The 27,253-nt window shown below is 41.9% G+C and overlaps 1 protein-coding gene across 1 annotated transcript; it reads right to left on the bottom strand.

Moving 5' to 3' along the window:
* On the bottom strand, window positions 1-27,253 carry PRCP (prolylcarboxypeptidase). Its single transcript, XM_063148816.1, has 9 exons — window positions 27,148-27,253; window positions 11,422-11,562; window positions 10,212-10,313; window positions 9,697-9,878; window positions 8,898-9,055; window positions 8,484-8,656; window positions 6,904-7,068; window positions 5,570-5,757; window positions 1-1,254 (listed from the first exon to the last, which is right to left on the bottom strand). Exons 3-9 carry the CDS (start codon window positions 10,305-10,307, stop codon window positions 1,050-1,052), a joined length of 1,167 nt encoding a protein of 388 aa, XP_063004886.1. The 5' UTR covers window positions 10,308-10,313; window positions 11,422-11,562; window positions 27,148-27,253; the 3' UTR covers window positions 1-1,049.

Here is a 27,253-nt window from a genome sequence, read left to right as displayed (position 1 = left end):
CCAGCAAACAATTTTTTTAAAAGGCTTTTATTGAAGAGCCATCAGCAAACAGATCATGCAGAATTTGAACAATACACAGAATGGAGGGGAGGGAAGAATCCACACAAGGCACAGCCCCAATTATTTGTCACTTCATAAGATGTAGCCAGCACAAGTGTCCCATTTGCTCTTCAAGAGAATAGCTTCAAAAGCTTCCTGATTTTAAAAAGCTAAGTATTTGAGAGGGATACACACACATACATACACAAAATACACTCATTTTTCTTTGGTAATCATCAGCACAGATAGTGACATATCTCAGAATTAGGACTCATAGCAAAAGAAGTAGTAAAATCGTGGTGCAGATTCTGCATGCTCAGCCAGTTATCAGCAGAGTGAGTCTGGGCCCAGCCCTGACCATTCAGTATGGCACAGAATACAAAAATCCACTGATTAATAAGCTGCTGGAAAACTAGGTAGGAAAAAAGTCGTATATTTATTTCTTTTCCAACACTGATTCCAAAGGGTAAGAGCTGGGTAAGGGTTTAATTTCCTTACAAACAGCACAGCCACTTTCCCCAGGCCTTCCCTACATCTCCACCAAACATCACAGTAAGATGTGATTTCTGTTCCCTCATTATCTCCACCAGCAGAGGATGTCTGAAATTCAATCACACTGGAGGCAGCAAGAGTTTCACTACCAACAGCACTCCCATGTAATCCACTGCTGGATACACCAGCAGTTGGAACAATCACTCAGTGCAGTGAGGAGAAGAGCAACAAGCCTAGAACAGAAACCCACTACTGTGCAGTAAAGCACAGCATTTGAGAAGAGCAGAAGAGGAAAGCAAACCAAAGCAGGCAGCTCAATCCATGCACTTTGACTGGAATTTATCATCTGAGCATGCTCTCCATCCATCTGCTGCCTGCCTCTCTCATGGACACAAGCCACGGTGACCACTGTGCTGCAGGTGAGGAGGGAGATGCTCCAATATCCGTATCACAAGGCCTGGCCCTACTCCCAGCAAAGCCAAGAGAGGGGCAATGGCCACAGATGTTGCAGTAGCACTTCAGTGGCTGTGCCTGGCCTTTTCAATCCACTCCTTCATGAGGCGGATCTCCATGGCTCGAGCTTGCTGCACAGACTTGGGGTCCAAAGGGTGGCGGCTGCGCAGGTCCAGGTGATGGGCTCCATCCGGGATCACAACTGCCACGAGGGAATCGGTGATGTTCTGGGTCACCCCACCTGCAGACCATGGATCCAGGCCACCATTGCTGGAAGGAAAGACCATTTCATTAGGGGACATGTGCACAGCAGTCAGCAGCAAGGCTGCAGCTCACATCAACATTTCTATTAGTTTTGCACGTGCAGCGACAGAAACAGAGCTCAGCCCTGTCTGAATGTCTTGTGCCCACCTCTCTGCTAAGAAACAACTTTTTGACAGAGGTATGGAGCTATCAGCAGCTTAAGCAAGGCTAGACTTCTCATTAATTATATGCTAATTCAGATAATAACGTATAAAAGTTCAAAAACCTGTGAAGAGAAATATGCTGCTACCTGTAATTGTCATTAAAGTCTCAGGTTGCTCTCTACCAAAACATGCCCAAACTCCCAAACCAAAGCACTTTCCTTCTTCACAGTCTGCCATAAACAAATTACCCACTGGACCCTTTAGAGCTCAATTTTTAGGAAGTTCTACCTTTTGCTGTTTCAGATGAGGGCCAACCTGGTTTTGCAAAGAAATGCTTGGATGGTTTGTTAGTGCATTGACTTTAATAACAACCCTATAAAAATGAAGATTATATCCCTCAACAACTGTCTAAACTGACTCTTCCTCTGTAACAGGACAATTTAATAGCATTTACTTCCCCTCCTTCCTCATCCTTGATCAATTTTAACAATTCCTTACACTATAGATCTGGCTCCAAAGAATAGTCCATTGAACAGGCCAATGGCTCAGCTGGGAGAGAGCTTTCCATCTCATTCCTAGCTTTGGACTTGACCCAATAACCCCAACTACATCTCATTTTCCTTTACTGCAATGACCTTCCCACACATGGCCCATCTTTCTGCACAAAGCAAGCAATATCCATATACTTGTAGAACTACACAAACCTAGATCTGTTTCTCACTTTAAACACTGGGCCTGCCCACAAGGAAATGTCAGAGATGGGCTGAGGTATGAGAGGGTAGATTTCTAGAAGAAGCTAAGACATTAAAACATCCTTGACACAGAGATATGCAGCTAGAAAAATACCACAATGGTAGCACCAGAAAATAACAGTAAAATAATGAATTTTTTTAAAAGCCTTTTTAGAAAAAACTAGAAGTAAAAACCTGGAGTCTAAACTAATATTTTACTTGTTTCACCACTGCAAAAAAACCAAAACAACCAAGTATCTTGAGTCTCTGTAGTTCTTTACTTTCAGTGATTCTAAATATGACTTAGGAAAAGAGAAACATTTTGTATCTGCAAAACAAAAAGCATTGAGAGCTGCCCAATAAGCCAAAAGCATTGGATTTAAAAGGTCACCTGAATCAGCAGAGCACCTTGGTAACACAGGGGAATGAGTTGCTGAGAGACCCATGATGCACATGAACTTGGATCTTTTGGTCCCAGACATGTGGAAGCTAAGCATGCCACAGGCTTTTCTGTGAGCTTCTGGCTGCATCCTCTGCAGCTCCTTCCAAAGGATGGCACCAGAGGCACTGACGCAGTTTGGGAAGTGAAACTTGAAGGGAGGGGGGGATGGAGGGATCACCACAAAATCATAAATCTCTACAGTTTTTGCAGATTAAGATAATTCCAACTGGAATCAATCATTTATGTGTTAAAACTAAGCAAGCATGTAAGTACTCAGTTGCCCATCTCACAGGGCAGGAATTTCCCAGTATAAACCAAAGAAGAAAAAGAATAAGTCAGACATTTCTTTCTAGCAGTGGCCAGGCAAGCAGGACTTAGAAAAAAATCAGTGCAAAAATCAGCATGCTAGTCCTGTTTTCAATTCATATACTTCCTTGACAGCATCCACAGGGTTCTGCCTATCCCACACCACACAGTTCCTTTTCCTATTTTCTCTTCAGTCTCCTCAGCCCTCCTGTCCTGCCCAGAAGTTTTACACAATTGTAGCAGCACTGTCTGTGCATCCTTTTTTAACATGACCACCCTCCACAATTGTCATGTTTCCTGTTAACTTTTTTCTCGAACCTTTTCTCTTCAGCAACACATTGTTCTGTCTTCTCTTCTCTGCCTCCATTCCCTTCTTTAGTGCTAACAATTCTCCCTTCTGCACAGAGCACCAGAATCTCTTATCACAGAGCCTTCTCCTTCTGTCTCTCCCGTGCCAGTGCAGGACTGGATATGTGGGTGCCCTGACTCAGAAGCCTACAACTTAGGTGTGATTCACTGAGATTGAAAACCCCCATTTTTAGACTGTGCAGACCAAATTTCATACTGTCTGATATAACCTGGGCTGATTCTGACTACACAGTACACTGATGATGAGACACCACAACTGCTACAAGCTCTCTGCCACCATGTGTATGAACAATGTCAAAATGTCACTTCCCACCACTGTGCAACACTTCCTCAAGAAGTACACAGCATGTTCCCATAAGAAGAGGGGAAATTGCTGGAAGAGAAAGGGGAAACAGTGTTCTGAAACCACCAATTTCCTCAGGCTAGCTTTAATAAAGGTGTACTGCCTAGAACAGGCAACTACCACCTGCCCACAGCCTAAATAACCACTTGCACACTACATTACTCCAGGAAGGTACCAGAATGGCAATGGAATTCCCTGCACTAATCCCGCACAGTACAAACAACAGTGTGACTGTGCAGAGTGATGTACTGCTCACAGAGGGAGAAGCAGCAGCACCAGTTTGAATATCCTGGCCAAATCCCACTGTGTCTGGATAAATCCACCCTACAGTGGTTCTCTTTAGATGGAGTACTTTTCCCTTCCTGCTCTACACTGTTGTGCAAGTTGCCTGTCACTTGAAACACAGTCCTTTTCAGCCCACAGGGAGCCACATCCCCTGGTAAACACTGGGATGTTTTTTGTAAAGCACTCAGCAGTGTTTGAGGATAAAAGGCTCTTATATAAAATGTACAGTGTTGACAATGTATTTGTTTGAAGAGAAACATCCCAGCTTGAGATCCAAAAGCTTTGTGTGTACAGCACTACTTTAACATTCATTTGGTTGCTTTCAGGCTTTTCTCATTTCCAGCTCCTTCAGCTGGCATAAATTCTTAAACACTTATTTAGATTTGTTTGTTTGTCTATCGCTTACAAAGCAGATTTCTACTGTACAGAGCTGTGCAGCCTTGGAAATAAGCAACACTCTGCAGAAACCAACAATGTTTTTTTATTAAAAAGTTTTCCAAAAAAGGGTGGGATTTCTCCCTCCAGAGTAGATATCCTGCTGGGACAGAAACAGCAAGAGGCAAACAAGAGGAAAGCAAAAGGCCTTTGCAGCGAAACAGACCGACACTAACAGCTGTGATCCAGAAAATAATCCCCAATTCAAGTGAGAACTTTCCACTTTTAAAATGCATACCTATCTACCACATCCAAAAGACTAATTCTAACCTTGGTTTGTAAAAGTGGCAAGGTGTTTTATGAAAAGGCCTTGCAAAATTTTAACCAGAGCACAGAGGACTACATATCCAGGAGCTTCCCACAGTGGGCAATGGGTACAGCAAGTCATGACTCCTGAGGTCTCAAATGGGTTTGTGGAACACCTCCCACCCACAGTAAATGGATAGACAATACTCACCTGAATCACCTCACAGCATAAGTAAAACCACATGAACCTCCCTTCAAAGACAGCAGAGTTTAATCTTAAAAGTCAGGGAAGTGAAGGCTGAATAGAGAGCAAGCTGCATGGACTAGTTTTTTGTGCTAGACTGAAACATTTCTTTCACTTTTTGTCCACATACAAATGTGTTTCAGACAAACTTTTGTTGTATTACCAGTATTCCTTACAAAAATAGAAACATCTCTGTAGCTAGATCTTACACAAGTTTGTTGAAACTTGACTAAATGCCACCAAAAGAAAAAGCTGTTGGCAGTAACAGAAAAACTCCCAATGTTACTTCCCTCTCCTTTCTGTATGAAAGGGAAAAAGGAATGCAATGCCAGCCCCTTCACAAGGCTATCGCTCAGAGCAGCAATTGTGGTGACCAAGGTTCTGTGTTACAGTCAGAACTCATTTAGACTTTCCTTTCGTGTGTAAAGCAACAGAGCTTTGGGTTCATAAACGTAGGAATTCACCAGCATGGGAAACCTGGAATTTGGCCACAAGGTAAGAAGGAATCCACATGGAAAGAAGATGTTTGGCAGAATCCCAGCTCAGATGCTTGTTTTAGAGTCACACAGGCAGTAACAGAACAGTTGGCTTCTCTGGCCACTGCAGACTGACCATTTTACTCTCAACAGCAACACAAAGCATGCCCATCATTTATTCAGCTGCAGCGCTGGAGACAGATCCCTTTGCTATCATGCCTTTGCTATTTAGAGCAGATTCTCCACACTGGAAACACAAACAGGTGGAAGACACTACACCATCAGTCCAAACAAGGCTTACCTGAAGATGATGTTGCTGTGTGAACTGATGTTTTTTCCTCCATACATAGAAAGAATCCAAGAGAGGCGAGGCATCACTCCCCACATCCTGTAACACTCTTCTGAAAGTGCATCAAAGTCCCACTTCTGAGGCTCAAACATGTCATGGACACCATCTGTGCACAAGGGCATCACCATCTCAGTGCAAGTCTGAAAGAAAGGGCAGGTCAATAGAGTATATTCTGAGGACAACATCCAATAGCTGTTACTGCAGTATTTAAAAAGGCAGGCTCAAACAGCATTTGATCAGTAATTACTACCTAACTACTACAGAATCATTTAGGTTGGAAAAGACCTTGTAAGACTGAGCTCAACCATAAACCAAAATGTGCCAAGTCCACCTCTAAACCGTGTACCTAAGCGCATAGTATCTTTTAAAAAACTCCAGGATGGTGACTCCACCATTTCCCTATGTAGCCTGTTTCAGTGCTTGACATTTTTCCTAATATTCAATCTACATCTCCCCTGGTACAGCCTGAGTCCATTTCTTCTCTTTCTATTGCTTGTTACTTAAGAGACAGAAACCCACCTCCCTACAATCTCCTTTCACAAAGTTGTAGAGAATATTAAGGTCTTTCTTCAGCATCCTCCTTTTCTCCAGGCTAAACACCTCAGTTCCCTCAGCCACTCCTCATCAGAATTGTGCTCCTGACCCTTCCCCAGCTCCATTTCCCTTCTCTGGACTCTCCAGCCCCTCAATGTCCTTCTTGCAGTGAGGGGCTCTGAGCACAGGATGGAGCTGTGGCCTCACCAGTGCTGAGTGCATGGGGACAATCCCTGCCCTGCTCCTGCTGGCCACACCAGTGCTGATCCAGGCCAGGGTGCCATTGCCCTTCTTGGCCACCTGAGCACTGCTGGCTCAGGTTCAGCTGCTGTCACCAGTACCCCCAGGCCCTTTTACCCTGGGCAGCTTTCCAGACACTCTGCCCTCAGCCCCTAGCCCTGCCTGGGGTTGCTGTGACCCAAGTGCAGGACCCACCACCTGGCCTTGTTAGACCTCCTACAATGACTGCCCTACACAACTTACAACTGTCTGCTGTACATCGTTTTCCAGTCAGTGAACAGCTGAAACTCGGCAAGTAGCTAGATAATGAAGATACAATCTAAACCTCCTGGGAAAGCTGCTTCTCTGCCTTGCCTTCCCCACTATAATCACACTTGGTTTGTGACTATGTTTGTCATCAGTACACATCAATACTTCTGGCACAATATATTGACGGCTAAATGACAATTCTCATCAGGTCTAGATTAAAAAACCACCACTGACTTACAATTTATAAAGATTAGTGAGCATACCTGGTAGTACCAACCCATTTCACCCAGACTCTTCGTTGCAGTCTGTGACACATCTAAGCATGAGGTCTCTCCTGTATAATTGTAATATAAATTTACTGCCTGGAAAACATTCTGCAGCAACAATTTGTCAGAGAGACTGGGATCCTTCAAGAACTTGCAGACTTCCTGCAATGAAGAGATAAGAAGTCAACTCAATCTATAGTAATTAAATATTAATACCTGACACCTGGTAGGATATTCATTTATTTTCCACAATCAGACCACTTCCAGAAAGTGTCTATGAAGTCATATACCCTGATTATCACAAAATGCAGTATCATATATGTGTAGTGCATGCTACTATGAGGAACCTGAAACTTTGCATTTCCTGACTAAAACTTTTTTTAAAAAACCCAACAGTTCCACCTTAATGTTTCATTCACCAAATTTTCAATCCATTTTCCATACTTTAAAATTGATTATATTTAACAAATAATATTTAGTACCTCTGTAATTAAAGACAGCACATACAGATATCTAACATAGAAGCTCCAGGTATCAACTGGGGTTCCCTGCAGTTTGATGTAGGTAGATCACAAGAGAGAACAGATTAAACAACATACATACATACATATATATATATATATATATACACATATATGCATACATATATATGTATAAAAATACAAATCCAGCCACTCATTAACATTGGAAAAGACCTCCAAGATCATCAAGTCCACATTTCCCTCTCCCTTTCTTGCCCTCAGAGTCCTAACAGAGCTACTGTTGCAGAAAATAAAGTATCTTAACAACTTATATAAATCAAATTTCATACATTAGTATTGTCCAATGGGTAGTGGCCTTTTCTGGGTTAGGTTTATAAGCAGAAATAATTTGCAAGGTGTTTATTCTGCTCTTTGAGACAGCCACAGAGGACAGATTCATTTCCCTCCCTCCTCCATCAGGCAGCTCTACACAAGGGAAAGATTTTATTTTATAATTAACTACTGCCTAAAATACTTACATCTGACCTACCTCACACAGTAACCCAAGTCCTGCAGGGAAATTCAGCCAGAGTCTTAAAAGAATAAGAACACTCCAAAGATAAAGAGAACTGCACAAGCAAAGGCTTGCAAGTGTAAAAAGAGGTTCTGCTTTGAGAAGGGACCCTGCAAGGAGTGTGTTTGTGGAGATCCACATTTTCTCTCACTGGTTTTCCCACATCAAAAAGGATATAGGTTCAAAACTTGTTTGTTGCAAGCTCTGTCAGCTGATTCTGACATAAGAAACTCTAATAGTGTTTGCTTTTAGTGCAGCATTTCTGCTACTCAAGAACAGCTCTGCAGGACAGCTGAGGTTTCTCAGTCATCCCTGGCACTTTTTTTCTCCTGGGCTGTTGATATATATGTTGCCCTGTTACACCTACAAGGGGCAGTTAGACAACAAACCAAGATATGCACAAGATATTATCTTGGTTGTCTTTTCTCAGCACATTGCTTCTATGGAGCCAAGAAAACAAAGGAAAAGGTGCAAGCTAGGAGAGGAGGAGAGAATTAATTGAACCAAATAGTCAATTCCACAAAATACTGATTCTAAATTACCTGTATAGGCCAAGCTGGCAGAGGCTGCAAGAAGTCAGCTTTATAGGGATAATCCACCATAGCCAAGTTTACCCATGTCTCACTCAGCCAATTTTTCAAGACAGCAGCATCCTGAGGAGTTTTTAAGGGGCTGCACAAATGAAACATGTTGGAAAGCCACTGCAAACCTGCATCTTTAATAAAAATAAACGAATAAAACAATATTTAGTGTATTGTACTGTTAACACATACATCAGTTGTGCTGCTACTAAAAAAACATTTTCACTTAGCCTAACAAATTTAGTGAAACTATTCCACACACATACAAGCACAGCAGATCAAATTTTAGTCAAAAACCCAATACATACAAAGGTGAAAGTCATAACACACTCCTGATCTTTACTATTCTTTGAAAAAGCACTGGTGAGGTCTTACCTGTTGAGGAAAGGTGGTTAATAGCATTCCAGGAGTTCCGGATGCTCTCTGAGCAGCCCTTGCCACTCTTTTTGAAATCATTGGTCACTATGCTGAAAAATGTGCCACATGGAACCAGATCACCAAACTGCCAGACTGGGGCAGAGGCTGCCAGAGCTCTGCAAAAGGACATAAAAAGATCCTGAGTCCCTGCAAAATGGACTTCCATACCCTCCCAATAGCAACTATCTAGACACCATTTATAATTCAGCTTGGACACTGGGCTCTAGATGAACCAACCATAATGCTGCAAAATTACTCCACAGGTCTGTATGCAAAAGGCTGCTGGAGGATATAAGTCTTGGACACTGGTACAACAATATCAGCAAACAAAAGGTAGGAATTTAGACTTGATTACTTTATTGCTTTTTATTCTCACCTATCAATTAGGTCTTTCTCACTAGGCATTGTGTGAACTCAAATGAAAATATACACTCCAGCTTGTTTCCAAGAGGGTAACTAGGGTATTGAAGAGATTAAAGGCCTGCCTAAAGTCTCTGGAGACCCTAAAAAGTTAGGTACCAAGTCAGTGTTCACGTGTTGTTTTCACAAATCTGACAAAATACACCATCCAGTACCTGCTGACCAACAGTTGCCTTTGTCAGGCAAACAGTGCCTCTTCCCAAAGTAACTTGAATCCTTCTCCCAGTGCTGAAAAATTCACGCCAGCTTGAATTATGGTACTTCTCCCAGAGCAGTAACATTTACAGCACAGCAGTAACAAATGCCTGCTGTGTTTAAGCAGGAGGAGCACACTCACCCAACCACCACATGGGGATACTTCATCCTAAACCAGGCTGCAAGCATTCCTCCATAAGACCCTCCAATAGCTATGACTGGACTGTGCTTGGCTCCTGCAATGGTTGTCTTTAAGTACTCAACAAGTACTGCAAAGTCTGCCAGAGCCTGTTCTGATGTCAGGTAATTGAGGTGCTTGGAATCCTGAGAGAAAGAAGACAGGTTATGGACAGCACAAGTGATTTCCAGCAACAGGCTTTCTATTCCCCACAGCAGCTACAGCTAAAATCAGGTGTACAGCTGAAATCACAAGTCTAAATCTGTGCCTGAGAACAAATGAAATATTCTTTGCAGGTGTCCCTTGAAGCACTAAAAAGAACCTTCTAGTTTGGTTTTATTTTTTTACCCTAGAATTGATAGCTACAGAAGAGTTATATATCACTCAAGTTAACACTCAATGCCCTGGCAAGAATTAAAATATGCAGAATTATGTTTGTAGGAAATACATTTATTAGGAAGACAAAAGATGACACTTACACTGAAAGATTCATTCCCAAAGGGCAAAGATTCTCCATAATATCTATGTTCAGCAAATACCAACATGGCATTAAGTTCTTCAGCCACATCCCACATAAAACCCTGGGTAGAGGAAAACAGACACTAAAAATAATTGACTCAACTTGTTTAAAAGTCTCTAGTTCCAATCTAGTGTATTCCAATTCTTTGATTAGAAAGCTATCACTATCAAAATGCCACTAGAAAGACAGAGTGCAATTTGGTTTTAAGGTATCATTTAAGTAAGGAAACACACAAAACAGGTATCAACCCAGGGCAGCTGATATATACAAAGACAGTATGTATAGTTCAATGCTGCAAAATATTAAATATCCTTGTTTTGTGACTACACATAGGAAATTTAACAGAACTCCTATGACACAAGCTTAACACACAGGAAATAAAACAGGCTACAGGAGAAAACCATGCATTTGACCTAGGACTACATTACAGAAAACACAAAATTTGTTTGGCAATAACCAGTAATCTGGAGCACTGCAATACACTTATTTTCAACTAATAAAAAAGTACAACTTGTCATTACTTGTTGATAAGAGTTTGTTACCACCAGCTATGAGAAGAAGCAGACAGAGATCATCAGCTGGCAGCACAAAGCCTGCAAGCAGTCCTTGGTGGCTTTGAGCTCAGCACATGCCACCTCCTATCATGTTACTTGACTTTGTATTGAAATGTCTGAAAAATACCCACACACTCCATTCTGCATTTGTATCAGTCAGGAAAGTAAAAACTTCCACAGGTACTGTAGAGAACAAGAATTATCTGGCTCTGATTTCTAGTTTCTTCACATTTTTCTTAATACAGAAACAAAAATCCAAACATGAAAACCTTCCATTTTACTTGGGGACTCTAAAGTACTAGGATAAGTTTCATTTGGTCCAAAATTCTGAATTAGCTCAGGGCAACTATGGTGTTTCCTCTGGAAATTTTCTTCACTGCCCCAGGAATTTAACAGAAGTGTATCCCCTTATTTGTTTGGGCTTCAAACAGACCCTGAACCCCCTTAAACTTTTTCTATGCTTTTGTTCAGCTCCTCTTCCTCCTATAACAACCACAGCAATCATTACAAACTTATCCTTCAATGACCTCCTGTGACTGTCTTCTTGCTCCCCCTCCCTTTTTCAGGATGCCATGGCTGGCAGGCAGGATTGCAATCCCACTGTTTCCCACCTACCGTGTTGTTGCAGAACCACTCGATGTCTCCTTCATTGCCTGTATAAAACAGAATTGGTCCATTGTCCTTCTTCCAGTGCTGATCTGCTACCAGGTACCTCTGCTGGAATGTGCCATTTTCATCAAATCCAAAGTGATCAATCTGTAGGAACAAGCGTCAGCAACATGGTCAGAAAGCTAGAACTGATCCTGGAGCCCACTGGGAGTGCTGACCGTTACTTAACAGGTTAAAAAAAATGTCATTAAATTAATTTATATTCCTAATTCATCAAATTATTTCTGCTTTGTGAAAAAAAAATAGTCAAATTACAGGTGCTTATACTGAAGGAAAAATGCTATCTTCAGGCATTAAGAAAAAAAATCCATGCCCCTTTTATAACATCCTACTTAACAGATATTCTAAATATATTTAGGAATTTGGACAAATCTGCTGAGAGGTCACAAAGTACCTCATGCAATAAAACTGTATCAACAAGTAAAAAGAGTCATCACAGGATGTTTTGAGTCTCAGGAAAACCTTACTAGCATAGTTACTAAGAAAAACCCAGCAAACTAAACAAAAAAGAACTGAAACTAAAACCAACAAAAATCCCACCTCTTCTTTCTCTCCTCTTTCTGGCATAAGAATTAAATTTAAACAGATTCTTGTTAGAAAGCAAGTTTTTATTGTTTACCACTGCTCTACAAATATTACCAGCCTATATTCATCATAGCCCTTAACCCAAACCCCACAGTGTTAGATTTATTCTCTCATTAGAAATTCAATTCCTAAAATCATTTTTTTCCAGCTTTTACTCACACTGCTTTGTATTTACTATCCACTTCAACTCTTTCCCTAGAATTCATCCACACTGGAAAGTGGTGCTTTTACAAGTAAATTGCTTTTGCAAGTCACTCCCTGCATAGGCATAATCTTATTCTGGAATACCCACACACGCTTTTACCATGAAATTTAAAAAAAATAAATCAAACCAAACCACAGAGTTACTCCAGAAGATCTATCTTACTTAACTACCATGTATTCACAGTTCTTCACTATTTTTATTCATCAGCTGAAGATGACCTGTAGCTTCCCAATTTTGACTTTTATCAGTGCATCAATCCACCTTTTCCTGTCATAGTTCCTGCTGGTGGTAACAGCCTGACATCTGCTGGCTTGAGGATCTCTGCTCACCCATCCATCTCCTTCACACCCAAACTGCGCCACACCTCCCAGCTGCTACACGAAACAAACTTTCACATTCCCTGTTTTGGGGACATCTGCAAGTTAAAGCTGAAGAGCAGCAGACTGCACCCAAACCCAAGCACTTGCTGATATCACAGTGACATACCTGCTGGGTGGATTCCTTTGGGCAGCTCAAAAAAGCCTAATGCTTGAGCTGCAGGATCCAGCTACTCCACACTAGGTACTTATCTTTGCTTTGGGTCAAAGAGAGCACAGGAACTTATTTCAGATGCACAGTCTGCTGCAAAATGTCTTTTCTGAACTCCCTCAGGGGTTACTCACTCTTGGACTCAGGTGGGAGGGTGTGCGTGCTGCAGCTCACTGCTGCAACAGCAGGAGCACACGGAGGTCTGGGCATGGTGTGGACAGACAAGAGACAAAGTCTTTGCCTTCAGCAAGTAACTCCAGTGACTGCTTCCAGGCCCAAATAAAGCTATTTTATGTACTCTCACAGTTTCCCTCTAGGAGGCCATTTGCTCCTTACTCTTAAGCACATGGTAATACTATATCATGTCATGTTTCAGTGCTCTTTCACTGAGCTTCAGTACTGCCAGCACACACTGGGCTTGTTTCACACTGACAACTCACCTGCACAGCTATTAATTTTAGTTTCACCTATTAAGAGTGATTAAATTCAAAAAGGCAGAACAAGGTCAGCAACTGAAAAAGTCTCTGGTCATAAGACCTTGGGACAATTAAAGAGAACAATCTGTTAAGGCACATCTAAAAAGTCACCGTATAGTTTGATAAACTCCAACACTGTTAGAAAGTACAACTAACACATCTTTTGTCCATGTTTGTTTGCAAATGGGAGAAATTCTTTTTCTATTTCAAATTTCTTGTTAGGCTGCTTGCCAGAGATAGGAAAAACAGCCCCACGTGTCCTGCTTGCCTTTTATGGAATCATCTAAATGAAATAAAATTAAATATTTAGATTTAGAACTTGATTCTGCATCCTTCCTGCCTGAAGCCAGAGTGCCAGCTAGAGGACTACACCCCAAAAAGTATTCAACTTTCCTAACTGCAAAAATATATACCAGTGCAAGCAACCTAATATGCAACAGACAAAAAAGAGTGCAAAGGGAAAACCAAAGCAAACACCAAAAAAAAACCCAAGCAAACAAACAAAAAAAAAAAAAAAACCAAAACAAAAAAAACACACATAGAGAAAATTTTTGATACCAGGCTGAGCTTATCCAATAGGGTATTGTGCAGAACAGATTCTAAAGCCCATCTTACTCTTCCTATTTCACAGGAGCTAGAAAATTAAGAGAGTGATAATCCAATATGCACATCTTTTCCCAAATTATGGCTAGTTTTCTTTAGAGATGTGATTTACTGGAGTTTTCCTCTGATGTGATCTGCAAATCTACTTCCCCAAAACAAACCACAAAATCACAATGCTCTAGTGAGTCTGTCTTCCAAAACCAAGAGGGAGAAAAACACAGGAGTTTAAGTTCTCTTTTGGTGGTTTTAGTAACCATGTTGATCAAAGAGTCACGATCCTCTGTCTTGACTCTGACATGCTGTACACTCCCTCACTGCCATCAGCCATGTTATTCTTTGCTATTCCTCCCTCAATCTGCAGAAATCTGATACTCCCAAAACAGCTAGATTGCCTCTGCTCCTCACACTCACAGCACATCCAACTGTGGATACATGTAAGATCCCAGGCAGAACACACACAAATCCAGACTTCTCCAGAAGAAAAGAAAAAAAATCACAAGTAGCCATTACTTGGCTGAAGAGCAGAAACTCTTTCAATTCTAGATGATGGGGCTTCATACCTTGTACTAGCTTGTCTTTGCAAGGGTAAGACATACAACATAAGTTTAAAGAAAGTCCAAACCATAACAAAACCTAACGTTTCTAAGGCAGCCAGAAACGAAAGTGTCACAAATGCTGGTTATTGCCCAGAAATTTAAAGAAATTCTAAATCCAGAACATCAAAACACGGTGTGGAGGTATTCCAAGGAGTATCTTCTCAAAAGAGTAAAAATTGTGTTAAAACTTTTCCAGCCAGAGGGAAGAAGCGCAAGAATCAATGTAAAATTGTGAGGTGAAGGGTTTGGACACACAGGAACGCTGCAGTTGAGGAGCAGCAGATGGAGCTGTTGTGCAGCCCAAGGGCGCAGCAGGCGCGGGCAGGGCTGGGCACACGGGCTGCTGGGTCTCAAACTATTGCTGCATCTCACCATTCTTTACGGAACGGGCATGCAAACAGGTAATAAACCCCAGCGACTGTAGTGATGCCTGCTGTAGTACTCAAATTAACCAGGTATTTTTATAGCTTTTTTTTTCCTTAAGCAGATGTCATTAAAAAGTTGAACCAGAAAGGTTTTTTCTGCACTCTAACACAAATGAAGTAAGATAAAAGCAATTACTTTCACAACCAGACCACAACAGCAAAAAGGAAAAAAATACCTGTTCAGAACACACTTAAAATACCTTAAGTGCTGGTTAAAACAATGGTTATGGTATTCCAGCAGATATGTGCTTTTTCCAATTAAAATTTTCATAATTACAACCATGTCCAGGATGTCAGCAGTAAGTACAAGGTCCTGAGCAATCCTAAACAATTTTAAAAATTGGCCCTGCTTTGTGTGGGAGGTTTGAAGAGATGATGGCTCAGTTCTAAAGCAAATTGTTTACTTCTAAAAGTAAACAATTCTAGAATTAATGCAAACCAGTTACTCAGCCTAAAATTCTAAGCTTCTGTAAACAGGACTATGTGGCAAGTTTGATAAAAAATAACACCACAATCATCATCAGTGATGCAACAGAAATGTTTTACAGATGAAACTATCATCTACTGACACAAGAACAGTCATTCTGATACTAATAAGAGGAAGGATAAAATTAGAAAAAGCAGCACTGAAACTCATAAGTTATGAATAAGTTTTTAAGAGAAATTCTTGTCAGCTGAGGCAGGCAGGATGGGAGAGTGACCACTTAAATTTTAGTTCCACATACAAAAACCTTTGTGAACACTGCTCAATTAAGAAAGCCTTGTATTTTCCTGCACACCTTCGAGTGCAAAGACTCACAAAGCATTTGGGGAAAATAAAAGCAAACCTACAGCAGATGGCTTGTGAGGCAAGGCAGCTCTGATGGAAGACTGTGGGTGCTACCCAAGGCAGGGCTGCTGGGAACTGCACTCCCTGAGCTGAGGACAAATGTCAGTGGGCAGCACAAGGCACTGAGCCCATGAGGATGATGAGAGCACCTGATTGAAGGCTCAAGTCAGCAGCTTAAATCCTTGAGCTCAGAAAAACTTTCTACAGAGAAGTGCAGCTGACCAGCTCAGGGTGAGGCACCTTCCCCAGACTGGTTTACTGAACAAACTCACACTGGGAGGACTGGCCAAACTCCACCTCGGTGCCCTCTGTTTGAACTACACAGCACCTTTCTGTATCTTTATCTTGTAAGTGCACATGTACCATGTGCTTTTGTTAACCTCTCAAAGATTACTTATCTCAAGGTGGTTTTTGCAATGTGCTTTTTTGCTATTTTAAAAGTCCATTTAAAATAAAACAAGCTACTCTGCCACACATCTCCCCTGGGGAGGAGACAAAAAAGGCTCACCAGATGTTAGTTATTGTACAGATGTTAGTCTGCTTAATGTACTTCTGGAAGTACTCAGGAACTCAGGCAATGAGTAGAGTACAAAGACAAAACAGGACATGTGGGCTAAAACCCACTTCCTTCCCAGCAGCACCTTAAGGTCATCAGTGACTACACAGACAGGGCAGCAAAGCCAAGCCTTTACCAGAAAAGACTATAATTTACAGGGCAGTTTTTAACCAAAGGCACCTAATACCATTTGAGGTGGTAAATCAGCACCTGATGGCTTTATGCTTTTGGGTTTCTGGCAAGATTGTGAGCATTTGAAAGCCTTTCTGTGATGCCTTGAATTTCAATCCCCTATGCGATAGCTTTGTTTCCCCAAACTGGATATTCCATGTGAAATCAAGCCAGTTGTTTTACTGGTGAGAAGCCAGGGGATTTTAAGTTGTGCCTTACTCTCCACATGTACATGGAGCTGTTTCGAGGGCTCATCCTGTCTGAATTATTTCCTGAGGACAGGAAGATACAGGATAGCCTGAGGATATCCTCCTGTGTGAACAGCAGTGTAGACCTTAGCCTCTATGGGATTTCACTGATGTGTTTCTATTCCTGCTTTTACTCCTGATGGGCTGTGGGGGACTCCAGTTCAGTCAGCTGGCCCTATTAGTTTTGTTTCCTCTTACAACCTTTGCTTCCTCTACTCAAATTTGAAGTTCCTGAGGGCAGGGACTTTCTTGTCATGTCTGTATAAAAAGGAGGAAGGGGTGGGGGGCAGATTTTATTGAGCCTGCCAGGACTGAAGTTTCATCCCACCGGTACCTGCTAAGATTCTCTATTTGTCCCTGCTCTGCACAGGAAAGGGAGGGGGGAAAAAAGACAAGAAAATCAAGCTTAGCTTTGTTTCATATTTTTCATTTTAAATGCAAGGAATGGGATGATTCCTAGCTTTCAAGGCTGATAGTTGTGCAAGGAACAGCAGAGATTGAAGATTTGCACCCCTCTGTTGAAATGCATAATCATTTGGTGTTCAGTGGAAGAGCAGGGAGATATAAACTGCACCTTTTTGCATCAGGCTGTGTAACTCGCTAACTGGAAAGTCTTCAATGTAAATAATACCAGAAATTTAAGAGATAGGATCATAGGTTAGAATAACAGAACTGCTTAGGCTGGAACAACACCTTAAGACTGAGTCCAACCGTTAAACCAGCACTGAGAAGCCCAGCCTAAAACCACATCCCCAAGAACCACATCCACACATCTTTTGAACAGGTCTAGAGATGGCAATTCCACCACTTCCCTGGACATCCTGCTGCAGTGCCTGACAAGCCTTTCAGTGAAGATTTCTACTATCCAATCTAAACCTCCCCTGCTGTAACTCGAGGCCATTTCCTCTCATTCTATTGCTTGTTACTTAAGAGACAGAAACCCAGCTCCCTACAGTCTCCTCTCACAAGTTGTATAGAGCATTAAGGTCTCTCCTCAGCCTCCCTCTCGCCAGGCTAAACACCCCCAGCTCCCTCAGCTGTGCCTCACCAGACTTGTGCTCCAGACCCTTCCCCAGCTCCATTTCCCTTCTCTGGACTCTCCTGCCCCTCAATGTCCTTCCTGCAGTGAGGGTCCAGAACTGGACACAGGATTGGAGCTGTGGCCTCACCAGTGCCCAGTACAGGGGACAATCCCTGCCCTGCTCCTGCTGGCCACACCAGTGCTGATCCAGGCCAGGGTGCCATCGGCCTTCTTGGCACCTGGGCACACCCTGGCTCACATTCAGCTGCTGTCAGCCAGCACAGCACCCCCAGGTCCTTTTACCCTGGGCAGCTTTCCAGCCATTCTTCCCCCAGCCGGCAGCACTGCCTGGGGTTGTTGTGACCCAAGGGCAGGACTGAGCACTTGGCCTTGCTGAGCCTCATACAACTGGCTTTGGACAATGGATTCAGCCTGTCCAGATCCCTCTGCTGGGCCTTCCTGCCCTCCAGAAGACCAGCAGCTGGATTTAACCCAATTCACCACCACTCTCTGGGCTTAGCTATCCAGCCAGTTTTCCACCCAGCAAAGAGTATGCTCATCCAAGCCAGGACTGCCTCTGTCATTGTTATTTTCCACAAGATCCATAATTCAGAGGTTTTGCTCACCAGATTTAATTTTAATTGTTAAGCCATCACATTTACCAAACCATATGGATAACAATAGACATGCTTTTTGACTATTTATAGTTTTCAATTTCTATTCAACTATTGCAAAAGCCTAGGGCAACTGTTACCAAGATTTCCTTGACTATAATGAGCTTCCAGCCAGCCATGCCCCCAGAGCAAATGCAGGGTTAGGATCAAATCCTTGTAATAGAAAGAATCTATCGCTGCAACTGTGTCCATGAGAATGAACTGGCCTTTGATAATTCACACGGGTTAGTGATAAACCTGGCAGTGCTACATTACAGATGGACTCGATGATCTTAAAGGTCTCTTCCAGCCTAAATGTGTTTATAATTCTACACTTCATGTATCTTTCTGAAGCTTCTCTTATGATGCAGAAATCGCAGCACCTGCTCTTGATGTTTAAGGAAGTCTGATTTTTAGCATTGATTTATCTCTTCAGTGATTAAAAGACACGAACAAGGAAAACTTCAGACAGGAACCCTACCCCTGCCCTGAGTCACACAGTTTGGACAGGCACTGGAAAAGACCAAAGAAAATTTAAACAGCGACAGGATATGCTGTAGGAAAGCACCAGGGTACTCAGGTCAGCCCTTGTTAGAAACAAACAGTACATGATGAAAGGTTATTTTTATGTCGGAAGCCCAACCAGCTAATGAGAACACAAACAAATTGATTTCAACTTCCCCAAACCATTAATAGGTTTGTGCTGCAACTGAACCTCCAGATTCTGCTTACCATGTAAAAATGAAGTCCATAAACACATTTAGGCTTTAAAATCCTCCAGCAGACAGTGAAGATGCTATTCTCTGTTAAAGCTCCTCCATTTGGAAGGAGAAGTACCACAGGCACTCTCACCATTTCCTGCCCCAGACTTGAGAGCCACAAAACTCCAGCACAAGGGGGAGAATGGGGTGACCAAGGCAGGAATCTCTTCCTTCAGCTGTCACTCCTTAACCAGTCTCCATCCCCCTGCCACCTGGTTCTTTTCAGAGCAATGAATAGGCTTGTGCTGCTCAGACTCCACCAGCTACATAACTCTGCAACGAACCACTATGGCAGTAAACACCCCAAATGTGATGCTTCCATTCAAGGGATTATTTTCCTGGGGAAATTCTTCCACAGGACAAGGGATGGGGCAAGGCATGGGGAACAACCAGCTCAGAGCCCTACTTCACAACGTGTGATTTCTCAAGGCTGAAAAAAGCAGAGTTGCAATACACCAGCAAGAACAAAGTGACCCTTGTGCAAGGCCACTCAAATCCCTAACAGGCAAAGGCCACTAATTTTTCCATGTGCCTTCCAGACTGAATTACAAATCCATCACATTCAGAGGATTAACTTCAGAGGAGAGGAAAAAATTGGATGTGAAATGTCAATATGTCACAGATTAAGCAGCATAAAAGCATTCCAGGTTTTTTAAAGAGTGACCTAAAGCTCTGTGTAGGACTAATTGTTTAAGCAAAATAATTTGCAAAGTTTCATCATTTCTGATGAACATGGTTTTCATTTGAAAGACTTCCTCAATAGTTCTTTTTTTGTGTGTGTAAAGACACAGGGGAAAAAGCATTTCAGATCCAAGATAATATTTTTATTTAGTCAAATATTTAAACCAGATCTACCTCTACCACAAAAAGGTCTAGAACTGTCTAATTTGCTAAACATTTTTAAAAGGTTTAATCCAGGTTACAACTGTTTTATTTCCCAGGTTTTCACAACTATAAACAAATTTGCTTTATCATTCTCCCAGACGTAGTTCAACCGCTATTATTTGTATTTTCTATTGCTAATCCAAGAAACGAGGATCCAAGGAAGTAGAGATCAACAATGACAACAAACAGGAAAACTGTGTTGTCATCTATCCAGATAATCTTCTAATTAGGCAGGGCAGAGACTAAATGACAAGAGCTCAATGCAGGGATGGCAATTTATCAGCACTAAAAGGCTAAGTGTTTTACACGTGCCACTGTGGATCATGCATTCAGTGGCCACCAATTCTGATCAGCACTGAGGTGGGGGGAGAGAAAATTTCACAAAACAAAGCAGGAAAGCAGCAATTACTTCTGCAGCCCTGATGCAATAGCAAAAATACCATGTAGCAACTGCTGCTTGTCAAGCTTGCAACACCAAGGAACAACTTCTGCTTGAAGAGCTGCAAGATGTTGGTAGACAGGATGATGGGGAAACCAGCAGCATTCAGGGAAATATCATCTGTGGCTCCCTGCACCACCGAGCGTGACCATACTGGTAATCAGAGGGAAAGGACATCACACAGTATCATGGCTCCACGGTATCCCATGCAGGCAGGCTTTTCAGTGAGCCATCTCCTCTGCAGGAGAGAGACACATCTCAAATTTCCCTCCACAAGCACCTTTTCCAGCTCATCTTCACATATCCACTTTGGCTTCAAGCCTGACACAAGGGTCAACTTGTACATAAGCTCTGTATCTTGGCGGCAGATGTGAAAAATGGAAAAAGCTGTTACATCAATTTAAAGTTAGAAACAACAGCCCACAAGGATCAGAAGTTTTGTTCTTTGCTCACTGTGTGTGTTTAGAGAACAACAACCACGCACAGCACACCTGACAGCAGCACTATAACAGCACCAAATATCAGAATATACTACATGCATGCTAGAGCTGAACAAAAGCACAAGACAAACTAGAAATTTAAAATAAAAAAAATTATCCCATTACACCACAGGCAAAGGGTATCTACTGACTGTGCTTTAAAGAAATGCAATCCCCATTCTTCTTTGTATGTTTAATTCTCTGAATTGACATACCTGGAAAACAAAGAAATTAACCATTTTGTGAATATTAGTAAGATGGCCCAGTACAACCTGGTTTACCCCCACTAAATTTCTTAAAAACCTCACAGCTTTAGATATAAAATCCAAATATGACAGGATGTATGAAATAAATTAAGGTATTTGATTTTTGAAAGCTTAAAATTAAATAATCAAGTTTGACTTCTGGTCTCTCTCTTGGCAAAATGCTACAAATTAGCTGTGTCATCTACAACAACTTATGCTGATGGCTGGTTTTGATCAAAGTCAGATGAAGAAATAGATACAGAACTCATTAGCATAAAATTTCATTTTGAACTTCATTTTCCTCCTTATCTCCCCACCAAAAAAAAAAAAAAATCGGCTCTAAGACTCTACTTCAACTTGTAGAATCTCATGGTACAAGTCAAATTTAATGGAGGCAACAGGAGTTCTCATGCACATCTGGCTTGGGAACAGCTTGCTACTTCAGCCATAGGCAGTTCTGCTTACTGTTTTGTTCTTTAGACTTTCTTTAATCAAGACAGTCTATCAGAAATCTTTCAGTAGCCTATTACAGCTTTGAACGATTAAAGCTAGTGAGATATGCTCATTTTCAGTGAGGCAGTAGTGATTATTGATGTTTTTTGAGTCACTAGTATTAACTGCTCACTTGAAGGAAGAGGTTGCAAGTTGTAAGGAAATTGTTTCCTGATTAATTTGAGAAGCTGATGTCTGCATTGTGACCCCACAGATAAGTAGTGCATAAAAATAAAATTTCACTGACAAGCTTTAACAAGTACTTCCCCGTTTTCCTGTTCACTGAGTAAGAGCTATTGTTCCTGGTTTATAGCTTACAGTTCCCATTTTAAATCATGCTATGAAATCACAGAGAAAGAGCTGCCAAGAACCCCTGTACTACTTGATGAGTAAAACACATATTCCAAGTAATTCACCTCAGAGACAAACATCAACATCACTTCTTCTCTAAACACCGGCATAACTTTTAATTGGTACCAAGGGGCTCTGTAAAAAGCACTTTGTTTTTTCCTTCACCAGAAGCCAAAAGTGCTATTGTATTATGGTGCCAGGCATGAAAAACAAACCCATCTTAACTATTCCCGACATCTGTTACTATTCCGAGTCACAATAATATGCTAAATAAGATGCTAACCACAATTAAAAATTATAACCTCAACCCATCTCAGTGTCTTCCTAAGCAAGTTTCAGACCTGTGATAGAAAACTACTTCATTAGGTTTAAAAAACATTTAGATCCATTCTAATGTTCACATTTTCAATCAGGGCTTTTATTTTCTATACCTCAGAATTTCAGTCTGTAATAAAAAATAGAGTGTTAAAAACCCCTAATAAAGCCAGAAAGGATCCAATTGCATTACTTTTTAAACTTCATCACTTTGAAGCTCCAACATATCTTCCTTTTATGTACACACAATATGAAGTGTGCATGCATTTCAGAGCACAAAGACTTCATGTGAATTTATTACAAGATACTGACATAGGTCTGAAACCTAGGAAGTTATGAAATGTAATCGGAATCCTTCTTTTGGAAGGGGTGACACAACTGACATGTATTAGTTCAAAAGACAATCTGATTGAAGGACCAGGCTCAGGAAGTTGCTGAACAAAAATTAATTTGTACTTGTTACATTGGTTCTTAGACAAATTCACGGCAATTCACAAACCGTGATTGAGGTGAAGGGCTCCTCAGCACAGAGCCTCACACAGCCATCAATTATCAAACTGAGTGAAGAGACACCAGGTCCACTCTCCTCTCTAAGATGAGTTTATCACTGAGAAGCCTTCAAATATCAGCAATTTTAAGGCATCATGCTCTCAGCAGTGCTGCATATAAAGCACTACAACTCCTCAGGCTGTGGGTTTTGTAACACTGGTATGTCAGTCAAAGACAGACACAAATGTACAAGATAAGGCTCCCCAAAAGCCAGAACTGACTGACTCCAGACCCTCCTCAGTATGCTGTAATGTTATTTCTGCTTGGGTAAAGAGAACTAGATGGATCTTGGATGCCTCACCAAGTCATTCCAATGAATTTGAACTGTGGTCACAGACCCAGCTGCTTACAAAGAAGCCATCCCAGCAGCGGTGATCCTGATACAGCTCTATGCATTCTACACACCATTCTCTCTGTAAAGTTCCATTTTGGATGGATTAATTTAACACACAAATCACAACCAACTGCGTAGCAGGCAAACAAATTACCACAGACTTGCCTACAAAGTCACATTATTACTTCAGAAAAGCTATAAAGGAGATAATCATCCCCTAAACACACAAAATTTGTTAAAGATGTGGCTGAATGGCAGTTTCCCCTTCAAGGACCATCTCCTCTTCTAGGTCTGCATGAGGTACCTTTTTACTGGAGTTAAAACTTTGTATTTCACTCATACATAGGAGGAGGAGAGGGCTGAAAGACATCAGTTACTTTTGAAGGGAGAGGGAAAGAAAAAATAATCACACTTCCAAGACAGAATAATAAAAGTTATTAAATGCATACACAAGTTAGCAAACAAGCTAAGATGCTAGTCACAGTGACACAGGCACTGCTTGATTGATTTCTCAATATTCTAGACTTTAGCCCCATCATCACAGATGTCTGACACTTAAAGTGGTAAACAGGAGGAAGTTTAATGCAATGAGCATTAAGCTTAACTCTGACCCTGTTATTTCCCCATTTTTATGAAAACAGACTCTTTTGTCACTGATTCACAGAAAAAGTTCACATTAGACACTCAAACAATGTTACATGTCTATAGACTGTCATGCCCAGAGGTTCCATAAATTATTCACAGTTACCATGAACTAACTTCTTAGGCAACAAATCATGTAAGGAATCTATTTACCCTTTCAAAGTTTTCTTCTGTAGAAGTATTAAGTATTTGAAGACTCTATTTAAAGGTATGTTTAATATTAATAGGTATAAAAACATTTCCTCTGTGACAGCATAGTATTTTGCCATATTATGAAGTATTTTTTTTATATTGAATGCTTTTAGATAAATTATTTCAACTTGTGATGAAAATCACCAAAGAGAGAAACAAGAATCAAATCAGGAACCTTAGCTAAGAAGAAAGACTTGGCAGGAAGGAACACAAGCAGATAATTCATATCATAAGAAATATAATGTAAGTAATTAAACTTCAACAATCCTGAGAGGTGGCAAAGTATCACCCCACCTTATTTACCGTGTTAATCACAAACATAATTTTATGTTGCACTACAGAACAATAATGCAATTACAAATTTGCAGACAACAGCACTGAGTGCATGCTTTATCAGGGCTGAATGCCATCAGTTCTACACACTGTGCTACTGACAGTGTGTCCTATGCTCTCTGTGTGATTGGACCTCTCATGCTACCCCTGTATCTTTCAAGTGCCATGCAGCAGAATTCAGATCTTTGATGAACAAACCTCTCACACTCTGTTCAACAACATTAGCAAGTCTTTGGACAAGGAAAGCAAGGATTTCCAGGCTGGTGAATGGGCTCCCTCCTTCCTGCAGCAGCCGCTCTCAGCCAACATGGCTGTGCTTGAGGCATGAGAGGAAGAGACAGAAGGGCGAACAAGATGTGGCATCAATATTTACAATAGGTTGTTACTGTGACTCTTCCCTCCCATCTGTCAATACCTATCTATGTCCCAAAATCCACAGGTCTCAACCACATCACAGCTCTGCTGCTTTGCTGGCAGCTGGATGGCAGCTGGGCTGTCAGAGCCAGAGCTGAGCAAACAGCCAGGTGACAGCACGGCCCCGGGAGGAGGTGAGGACACAAGTGTGACAAGGGGTGGCTGAGCTCACAGCACAGAATTAGTATCACTGATACTATGACAGCAATGTGCAACAGCCAGTGTGCCACAACAATGAGGGTTAATTACAGCACTGCTGCAGGAGTGGTGTCCTGGCCAGCGCTGGCCACACACCGCCCAAGTATCTGCACTATGCTCACAATACAAGCCCAGGGCTCTTACAGGAGTTAATGCAGGACACAAACCTCAAATAATTACCTGAGTGGGCATGGCAGAGATGTTGGCAAGACACAGGAATTCTGTGATTTATGCAGGGAGATCCCTGGAACAGGAGCATTCCCAAACCATTAACACTATCTGCAGAAGACTAATCTCAGTGGATGTATTTCTCACTAAAATCATTCCAAATCTATCTTCCACCTCAAATGACAGGGACCTTGACCCTAAAATTATCCATAGGTATTTAGCATAATCTTACAAAGATTATCTGTTTTCTTTACATGTGTTCTCTCTGTGAGTGTAATCTTCCCATTTTGCTCACTCCACCATAACTTCACCTTGTACAAAGCTGAAACAGGAGATATCCAATCCACATATCATCCAAGATGCCCAGCCATAAGTTGCACCAAGAGACATTTAGATAAGATATTAAAAAAAAAATTTACTGACATGGGTATCAAGCAATGGAACAGGCTTCCCAGAGAAGTGGTTGAATCAATAACCCTGGAGATTTTTAAGAGGTGTAGACATGGCACTTGCTTAGTGGTGCATTTGGCAGTACTGGGTTAATAATAGATTATCTGAAAGGTCTTCTCCAACCTAAATAATTATATTCTATACTTCTATTCAACCTAAATTATTCTGTCTTTATTATTCTATCCTAAATTAAACATCTCCTTTGCACCGCTCTCTGCGCAGACCAGGGCATGAAATTCAGACACATGCTCCAAGCCTGATTCTGAACAGAGTCCTAGGACTAGGAAAACATCCACCTCCTCCCTTACTGTGCCTCCCAGCAAAACCCACCATTGCTCCCCCCAGGAAACCCAGGTACAGAACAGGGGACGCTGCAGACACTGCTCCACGCACCCAAGGACCTGCTGACTGTTTTTATGAAAATCTATGAACAAGGTGGATTTAAAGTCTGATTCAATAAAACCACACCAACACTTAAAGACACTGCAGAGCCCTCTCTTCTATCCACATGCCATAGATTTCACCAAGGAATTGCTGGAGGAGACAGGATGACAAAGTCCAAGTTAGCAATAGAAATCTGTTTCATGTTCTGTTTTTGCCTTTTTTTTTCTAATGAAACTCGAGATAATTTTACTAAGGAGGTAACATAAAAGTGGATCTTTATTGAAGGCTTTCAGAGGCAGTTATGAAAACATGTCCACAGAAGCCCAGCCCCACAGGGCTGAGTATATTTTTAGAGGTTTTAGAAATCAGAATAAAAGCAGCAGTTAGGAGGACAAGTGGTGATGCAATTTCTCCCCAGGTCAAGCCCCTTCTCTGGAGTCCCCTCTTTGGCACCAGCTGTACTACTTTGTCCATGAAATGTATCTCCAAGAGCTGTTCTCAACCTTGGCTTCCTGAAAGAGCCAAGATAGGAGAGGGGCCTTGTGCCCCCTGGGGCTGGAGCTCTGGAATTTGCTTTGTCTAGGGAAAGGCCATAGAAAATAACTGGAAAAACCAGCCACTAGTACAACGGGCTACAGAGCTACAGATACATGCGTGAAGAACACAGAGAACGTATAAAAGGAAAAAAAAAAAAAAAAAGGTAAAAACGAAATGGATTTCATCATCCAGGGAAAAGCTATTTTCCTATTGTGTTCATCCAGGGAAAAGCTATTTCTCCCTGCCCATAGCTGGGGGGAAGGTGGAATCAGACGGACCTTTACGGTGCCTCCCAACCCAAACCATTCTGTGATTAAACAAACAAAAATCCCCACGCTGCGCTGTCCGCAGGTACGAAGTGTGTGCAGCCCCTCGCCGTGTGCGCCAATACGGGCACAGAAGAGCGCAGACCGCCGACACTTTCAATACCTGCGCTTAACCGGAACACTCACGGCTTGGAATATTCTACCGAAGAGAAGCGGCACTCAGCACTATTTTAAAAGCCTGCAGCGAGCACTCGTGTCCCGCCCGCGGCTCGAGTGAGGCTGATGACAGAGGAAAGCGCCCCCGCTCCCGAAGGAATCTCCCTCCCCGCAGCCGGCTCCCACCTGCTGCCTCAGGTAGCGCGTCTGGTAGGGCCCGGCGGGCAGCGAGGCGCTCCGGCGGCGGCGGAGCAGCGGGGCGGGCGGGGCGCCGGCCGCGCCGAGGAGCGGC

This window comes from Melospiza melodia, chromosome 2 (genome assembly GCF_035770615.1).
Source record: "Melospiza melodia melodia isolate bMelMel2 chromosome 2, bMelMel2.pri, whole genome shotgun sequence".
Lineage (NCBI taxonomy): Eukaryota > Metazoa > Chordata > Aves > Passeriformes > Passerellidae > Melospiza > Melospiza melodia.
This window is presented reverse-complemented; position numbering and strand designations above follow the sequence as displayed.